This window comes from Gymnoscopelus braueri, assembly GCF_963280865.1.
Source record: "Gymnoscopelus braueri genome assembly, chromosome: 7".
Taxonomy (NCBI): Eukaryota; Metazoa; Chordata; class Actinopteri; order Myctophiformes; family Myctophidae; genus Gymnoscopelus; species Gymnoscopelus braueri.
The window spans coordinates 37,557,156-37,566,409 of record NC_137608.1 but is presented as its reverse complement, the minus strand read 5'-3'; the positions used below and the strand labels follow the sequence as shown (position 1 = coordinate 37,566,409).

The window sequence follows — 9,254 nt, the reverse complement described above, 5'->3', positions numbered from 1 at the left end:
GGGACAAAACCTTATCAATCTTAAACAACTCCAAAAGAAAGCTGAGATGACATTCAAAACAACCCTGAAGTGAAATATTCACCCCAAGGACAAGAAAAAATGAACATTAATCATGGACTACAATAACAAGTTACAGTGCATGTACCACAATATGAACACAATTATTGTAAAAAGAATCTAAATACAATGCTTAGTAAGGAATGCCGTGTTACTACAGTATAATGGCCTGTAGCCTACATTAGATAAATCAGAAAGGCAGTTTTGTCATTGTAAAATTAAGTAGGACCTAAATCAATCCCTCCAGTGTAAAACATTAAAAAAAATTAAACAAACATGACATGGGAAATGAAAGGGATGTCTATGTCTATGAACAGCAAAAGCAGATCAGATCAATCTTCAGATTAAAGTAGTGAAGATAAGCATAAATTGATCCTGGTTGGATTGGCTGAGGCTCAATATTATCTGGTATGGACTCAGATCCAAACCATACAACTTCTGCTTGTCCCAAACCTTTGATTCATCATTAATGATAGCTGTGAGATAAAAGATTAAGGAGCATCAGGCCGTTTTCAATAACTCTTCATTAGAGCAAAATGACACGAGCAAAATAACCAAAACAAAACGACAAAAACGAGAAAAAAAAACTACAGATAGAGATAAAATGGTTAAGCCTGAATTATACTCCGTTGTACGACCGTGTCATGAGTCGAAAATAGATGATAGCCAATTGGCTATTCATGGTACGCCGACACCGTTGTACTAAGTCGGGCATTAGGCTATGCATAGAAGAAAAATTAGAGGATGTTCTCTCAGGGAATCAACAGCAGCCAGTAAGCATAAATGTAGTGTACACACATGGCTCAAACTGTCAATCAGTGAATAGTAATATTGCAATGTCACTTTTAACTGTCCTATACCAATACATGTAGAAATGCCATAAAATAATCTTAAATCTAAATCTGGCTAGGTGTGTTATGCACGCCCATGGATTTTCAAAGTAGTTGGGGTTCAGTAAATGACATTTGTCATTTTAACTAATAATACTTTTGATATAAAATGTGTACAAGGAAGCAGCAAGGACCTTCCCTTTTGATCAACAGTGGTTATTTTAAACTGACTGCCTGGATTGGACATCTACTGCCATCTAGTGGTTTGTGGCAACTAGTTCCTATGAAAAATGTTATAAAGCCCAGCCTTTATTCTCTGCTGTATAACATGTGTATTGGCTTGAAAAAAATATTCAACTAAAGATAAGAGTTTACACAACAGTTGGCTATTTCATTACATCTCAGTGTATGCCATTGCTAATGGGCAAATCCATCCATCACAACTGTTGCCATGAAACAGTATCCAAAAGCATGCGGTATCTTAGCAACAGCCCTAAACAAAGGCTTTGCAGCTAGCGGTCAAGGTACAAAATGAGGCAATCAGGTGGAAGCAGTGATGGAGTCAACCAAGGTCTCTCTGTGTTTATCGACACTCCACCGGCAACTGTGAACACTGAAATGAAATTATTTTCTGCCTTCAAGAAAGACACTCATGCCAGTAAGCTATATCTGGCAGGTAGAGGTGAGTCAGTTCATCTCAAAATGTCGAGTTCTGTTCTCACCACCATGTTTGACATCAACTGTTCTATTTAACGGGGGGGGGGTCAATATGTTCACGATGCTGATCATGTAATTCTAAAAAGCTTTGTTGTAAGAAATGTTGAGTGCTTCCTTCGTTTTTGGGCGGTGTAGCCGCCCCTATAAGTAGGGTTGGGACACCTCATTAGTATTAGTTTCCTGCACTGTGATTGGCCCACTTTCCTGTACTGTGATTGGCTGACTCTATTGGCTGACTCTATTCAGCACTGTGATTGGCTAGAGAGACACATGATGATATTAATAACCTATAAATAGTGAGCTTCCATCACTATGATGACCACTGTGATGACCACACCGCCCACTTCACACTGGGTGTGATTTTTTGTTTCTTAGAGTGTCTCAACGAGGAAGGTCAACCGTTTGTGCCGTCTCTTGTTGGAAAAATAAGGCAACAAATAAGCGCAGATCCCACTCTACAATCAGGGTATTCATCCTCCCTTGGCCAGACAGAATTTTCCAGGAGAGCTATAGAGCTGGCTTTGGGGAAGAGAGCTCATGCTATAGTGGAGAACAGGGTAATGACCATTTGCTTACTCAGACAACCATGCTATATTTAAGCCCTCCAAACTTCATTTAAAATCTTTACAAATCATGAACATAATTCTGCTTAAAAGTTGGGCCAATGAGTAACTTGTTAAGAAATGTTAGACTCACGCTGACAATACCACTCCAGGTGCTGGGTGTCCAGACTGTTGGATGCACTGGTGCAGTGCGTTTGGGAGCTGAGCTTTTGAGACACTGGTACAATGTCAGTGCTGCTTGGTGTGGCCCAGTCTATCTCTCCTCACCGTGTGATGGTGGGTAATTTTTTTTAACTATTTATAATTACAAACATTAATTTATCAGACCTTAAAATATGGGGCATGTTTATTTATTTTCCTAGTTGGTCTCTCTCTCTCTTAGATAATTCCCCCCACACACAAACACTTACAATAGTTGTAGCTTACAATATGAATACGGTATATGTTTTTCTCCAGTATTTACAACATTTCAAAATGTAAGCCACTTTAATCATGTTTAGATAAATGAGAACTTAAAAAAGTTGTTGCTGCCTAGAAATGCATGACGCTCATTTGGCTGCCACATGCTGTTAGATGTCTGAACAGGCAAAAAAATAATAAAAAAAAATAAATAAATCAGGCTACACTTGAGAATAGCTTTTCTTCAATCACTACATAAACAAAATCAGTGTTGTGAGAAACAGTGTTTAACAGAGGTTACAATGCAGGCTTTAAGTGTTGATGAAGGTGAGTTAATACTGCAAGTAGGTAATGTAAAATGACCCAAGTCATCATCTCTACAGACTCACTGGTGAGTATCTTACAGGCAGCAGGATTCCAAGATATCCGTCAATATCATTACTGGGATGCTGAGAGGCGTCACATCTGTTTGGAGAAGATGCTAGAGGATCTGGAGATGGCACCAGAGCAGAGCGTTGTCATGCTGTCAGCCTCTGCCCACTGCCCTACTGGAGCAGACCTCACCCACAATGACTGGAAACTGATTGCACAGCTCATGATGGTAACTGGCATTTTGCAGTCTAATGAAGAATAATATCACTGTTACCAGAATTAAAGCTTAATTTATGCTTTATTGCACATCAAAGATGCTCGTTGAAAACGACGAGTGCGACGAGGTATGAATTAACTCTTCACTAACTATTCTGTCTATTCTCCCTTTTTCGTTTCACATCATTAGAGACGTAGGCTTTTTCCTTTTCTGTTACTGCCTGCACATGGATTATGTTATGGTGACCTAGAGCGAGATGCTTGGCCTGTGCAATACTGTGCAGCACTGGGGATAGAGCTGCTCTGCGCCCAATCCTTTTCCCACTGCTTTGGATTGTACGGTGAGAAAGTGATGTTATACATGCAATTGAAGTGCTTAGACAGTCGAAGTTAGTCATGGTCCAGGACAATCAAAACATTAATTGTTATCATGAACAGGGGTTTAACAATGTACAATCAGAAAACCAAGAAATTAATATGGGATTTCATACCAATACAGCCTGCTGCAGCTAGTCCAGAGTAAATACATTCTTTTGCAAAAATCTGCCTCCTGGTGGCGCTATAATAGGGCAATGTTAAAAGGGTGTTATGACAACTTTAGATGTCAATCTTAGCCAATCAGAATGGAATATGGCAAATAAACAGATTCATCTTGATTACATGACCATAGAGATCATGTGTACCAATTCACGTGAAATTTGGATAAAATCTGAAGGAGAAATATAAAAAAATGTTTTACATAAGTTAGCCTCTTGTTGGCACTCTTGTTGGCAGGTAAAACCTGTGGTTTTACCTGCTGCTATTGAGGTGATTTTATACCCGATACCTGATACTCAGTTTTTCAAACCATGTCACTTTAACATCTTTCTCGACATTCTGTCAACAGTCAACAAACGATGTATTGCATTAACCCTCCATTATCGGGTCATATCACTTCATCTTATACTCCTGTCCTCTAGGTGAGGGTGTTGGACACCTCATATGTGTCCTAAAGCACAACTCCATCCTGTTAGCTGTGCAGTCTCAAGCAGAGCAACTGGTCAGTGTGCTAGGGGCCCAGCCATCTGCAGGAGGAGCGCGTATTGTTGCTACAGTGCTAAGTAACCCTGCCCACCTCATTGAGTGGTGAGTTACAATCAGTCTATGAATTACTACATCTTTACACTGCTTTACTTCCCAGGCCCATTAACATTTTTTTAAAGACAAATAAGAAAATATGAACCGTGTTCTTGAGAAATAAATAATTGCATCATGCAAGACAAGTCAACTTATTTGTCTCTAATACAATCACTGTTGTCAACTGAATTCTGTAATAATAGAGATACTGAATGATGAACTCAAGGTAATGATATTCATGCAATTTAAAAAATCACACCCAGTGTGAAGTGGGCGGTGTGGTCACAGTGGTCATCACAGTGATGGAAGAAGTGATGGAAGAAGTGATGGAAGAAGTGATGGAAGAAACCATAACTTTAAAAAAACAAATTTATGTTTTTTTTTAAGTTATGGTCCTATTTATAGGGCTATGCACATGTGTCATGTTTCCCTAGCCAATCACAGTCCTGAATAGACTGTGATTGGCCAATCACGGTGCAGGGTTAGGGGGGTACATTTGTGGCCAATCACAGCGCAGGATTTGGTGTGCAAATATCCAAACCTCACATATAGGGGCGGTTTCACCGCCCAAAAAAAATATATTTATCATTCTGAAACTGTATGTTGCCAACTCTACCTCCTAGGAAGGAAGGACTTAAGCACATGGTGGAAAGGTGTATGCTAATCAGGGAGAGGTTGAGAGAAAGATTGCGACTTCTGGGGTCTCCTGGCTGCTGGAATCACCTTACTCAACAAGGTGGACTGTACTGTTGCACCGGTTTGAACGGTAAGGTGCATCATCTTTTATATCACGTAAAACTTTGCCTATCAAAAGGACCTCGGGACCATAGTTAAGTTTTATTTAATGCTCTGGGGCATGGGAAATGCTGAGTGAACAAGCATCTAAAAAGAACATCTGAAAAACACATTTCTCTTCCGTCATTGGAAAGTACGTTGCTTTGTAAGGTCTGAGTAACAAATGGATGCTCTAGTTTTTATGCATTCTGCCGCTTAAATCGCTTAATCGGTGGCTACACGTAAAGAGACACATTCGGACTGTACAAAAGGAGCATTCATTATTCATGCGTCAGCAAAGGGTTCAGGAGAGAATCATTCTCACGTAACATGTTCAAAACATAGTCTGACATCCATTACTCAATAGTGAATGAAAGACACAGACTATTCCAGCTTTTAGTCATGTAATGATTGAATACCGAGTTAGCCAGTTAAGCTACTTTAGTTTTTGAACCTTTGCTTTTAAATCTATAATTATAATAACCTATAGTAAAAATGAAACAAAAAACATACCACTATAAACACGGTCATGCTTAGGCCCGTTTTACCTTCTAATTAAGCTCAACAGGTGGATTTTCTGTCACAGAGGAGACACATCTATCTGCTTCCTAATGGCTGCATCAATGTGAGTGCAATCAACAGAGGCAGCCTGGACTACATAGCCGAGTCCATCCACCAGGCCCTGACGTCTCCATACTGATCCCTGTCAACGGGAGGGGGGAGTCATTCTTTCATCGCATCGGGACAGGATATTTGTGCCGTTTCAGGTTTGATGTAGCTATTGTAATTGCATGCAGTCAAAGGTTAGCTGCAATTTTAGATGGTACAGTATGGTAGAACAAATAGGCTCCATAGTCAATGGAGTAGTGTCTATTCTGAGATGGCATGATGTGGTCTCTGAGCTAGGGTAAAGATGTACTTTGTAAATGTGTGTTAATGTGTCTATATTGAATATTGAGTATTTGTTAATCGTGAAGGATAAAATTGCTGGCAGAATACAGAAGGTGAGATATAAAAATATCTTGCTGTTATTTACCCTATTACTGGTTTGTCTATTAGCAAGGCCTATGCCTTAGCTTAAGCAAATACTGTACAAACAAAAGATCTTTAAGACACTTGTTACATATCATTTTTAATATATTATATATAATATTGATAATACTATATACATTGAATGTTTGTGTGTGATACGAGGACGGTGGAATTTAAGACATCATTATCAGTGGTCATTTGAGGACTTCAAGACAAGTATTAGAGTATCAGAAGAGTATCAGCTCATTAAGATCCACAGACTCTGTCAAGAGGCACATGTAGGCCTATGAAATATACCCCCTTGTAGATTTGGATGCGTCCAGCAGAATTACCAGAGCTTACAGCTAAACCAATGACGTGTTTTTAACCCTTTGCAACTACACATCTCTGTGGGAGTGTTGTTGTTGCTGTTGTTTTCACAACATATCCAACATACCTAAAGAATAAGTACAGGGCTATAGACACTGGAGACAGAAAATGATATAAGACTGTCTGTCACTGTCCAGCTCAGTAATAGAAATAGAATAGTAATCTCTGTGCAGCTCAAGAAATCTTAACTCACACAACAGTGGGCCCCAGGTTGAGTCTCATCCTTGAGTCAGGATGGTGGTCCCAGGTTCACGATCAGTTGAACAGGCTGAACAAACACAGCAGCAGCAGCTGATTCCACCACCAAGGTGTACCACAGAACGCCATAGGAAATATTTCCTCCATTTAATTCCTTTGCCTCCTGCCAGGGAGTGGACCTCAGAGGGCTGGGGTGTTGTGTTTGAGTGGCTACAAACACAATATATATTTGTATTGGTATTACACTGCAGGAGTTTGTTTTCGCCATAGCCATCTTGTTTTGCACTTTAACAATTTTATAATTTGTTGTACATCAAATAGCGTAAATAGCCAATCTACAAACATACAATGTGTCGCGTTGCGACTGAATGTTCGCCTATTATGATATGCCCAGAATACCAGTGGTAATGTGGGCAACTATACAATTACCATGTGTATTATGTATTTCATGTATAAGTGATGTATTGTACCATCTAAATGTAACAGTCATGTATTCTATATATTTCTTTCTTACCACAAGTATAAAACTATTATATTGGTTTCTTTGCCAACAAGTTGTGGCATAGTATGATATTGGAAGTTCACTGAACTTTGGTTATCTCTGCCAGGCCTGAAGGCCGGTGTTTTGAGCAAAAGTGATCGCCTGCCAGTGCGTGATTGACGACCGCGGGAGCGCACACAGGTTGTTTAAAGCTACAATCGGGCAGGTTAGCCGGTCTACAGCTGCTTTTATCTTTGTCAAACAATCAGGTATGATATATACGTGAATATAGGCCATTACTATGTTTATATGTGTTTGATTTGTCTAATATGCCTGTTTAATGTGATTAATAAACATTTGTGTTTAAAATAAAAGGTCTCTAATGATCCTCAGAACATTATTTGACCTTATCTGCCATAGATTATAAACCTTTTCCTTTTCACCAGTTTAAATATATTTAATGTACTGTAACCATTGAAATACCATTTTTTGTTTTCCAAACGTAATGTTATATATAATTTTACAAATACTGTAAGCCGTAGTCTTATACATTCATCACAAATCATGTCTCTTATTGAGTTTAACCTTTTACTCGACAGTCCAACAAAGACATGACATCAAACAATGTCATAACACGGTCACTCTGTAGGCTCTCAACTGATCACCTGTTGTCAATATGACTCAACTGGCAACTGGCGCAATTGGCTAATGACTTTAATCCCTCATTGGCTAAATTGGTAAAAAAAAAAATTAACAGCCTTAGATGTCCATATAAATATTCAATTTAAAATGTAAATATAATACTAACATAACTCATGGGCCTCCGTCGGTCAGGGTTGACCATGGTTTCGCACATCCTACGGGTCGGGTCTAGAGCAGCGTCTCTTATGACTGAAGAGCCCTATGCGGGAGTAGGCAGTCTCGGTCACAGAGATCGCATATGTATGTGGTTGTTGGTCTGTCTGCGTTGTTCTGCTCTTTTCTTCGGGCCCTCTCGTCTTTCGGTGCATCTGACCGACCTGTTGTTCTCCTCCCACGTGCCAGTTCTCCACGTACCGTCCTCCATTCGATGCACATGGCCCAGCCAGCGCAGCCTGCGCTCTCTGAGCTGTGTGTACATGCTGGGGAGACCAGCACGTGCTGGGAAAAGTGGTCCATCAGCTTCTGAAGCTCGTGCTGCGTGTGGGTCGCAACAGCTGCGTCATTTGCGAACAGCATGTCTCTGATTAGAGCTGTGCGGACTTGGTCTTTGCTCTGAGTCGGGTGAGATTGAAAAGGCTGCCATCTGATCTTGTGTGGATGTAGACACCCTCTGTTTCAGAACCAAAGGCATGCTTCAGGAGCAGAGCGAAGAGGATGCCAAAGAGTGTGGGAGCCAGGACGCAGCCTTGCTTGAGACTGCTATGTATGCCACTAACTCTCATCACTAACATAACACACAATACAACTAGAAAAAGTCTCCGCCAGGTCAGGTAGATTATTGTGGCCTCCTGGTGGCGCTGTAATAGGCTAATGTGAAAAGGGTGCCATTTCTTCTTAGGCCTTGCACGACAATCGGACACTGCATTCATGATTTGAGGCATTTTGTTCCATAAATGTGGTTTGGTAAATTAGACCTGCTGGTGGCGCTATAACAGACCAATGTGAAAAGGGTGGCATTTCTTCCTCGGCCTAGTGGGAGTGTGCGTGCAAAATTTCACGGAAATCGCACACTGCGTTCATGATTTGAGGAATTTTGTTCAAAAGGGACCCATCCTGCAAACTTTGGAAGCCAATGTTAGCCAAGTAGGATGGAATATGAAATATCGGACACATCCATCTTGATCACATGACTATAGAGATACTGTATACCGATTTGCGTGATTTGGACAGAATCTAAAGGAGTAAGAGCAAAAAAAATGTTTTACAAAACTCAGCCCCCTGGTGGCGCTCTAAAAGGCATATGTAAAAAATGCAGGGCAAAGGTTTTTCCTTGGCCTCTAGGGAGTGTGCGTACAAAGTTTGACGCAGATCGGTGCAGTTATAGCTAAAAACGTGAATTGGCTTGTTATAGCGCCACCATGAGGCTGATGTGAACGTTTTCAAGTGGCATTTCTTCCTGGGCCAAGTGGGAATCGCTGTGGAAAATTT

The 9,254-nt window shown here is 40.4% G+C and overlaps 1 protein-coding gene across 1 annotated transcript; it reads left to right on the top strand.

Moving 5' to 3' along the window:
• Positions 1-1,418: 1,418 nt before the first annotated feature.
• got1l1 (glutamic-oxaloacetic transaminase 1 like 1) lies at positions 1,419-5,744 on the top strand (the record flags this gene model as incomplete). The annotated part of the gene is made up of 8 exons (XM_080433586.1): positions 1,419-1,569; positions 1,980-2,161; positions 2,320-2,443; positions 2,950-3,167; positions 3,345-3,495; positions 4,114-4,279; positions 4,894-5,036; positions 5,605-5,744. The coding sequence occupies 8 exons, from the start codon at positions 1,419-1,421 to the stop codon at positions 5,742-5,744; spliced, it is 1,275 nt and encodes a 424-aa protein (XP_080289712.1).
• Positions 5,745-9,254: the final 3,510 nt, after the last annotated feature.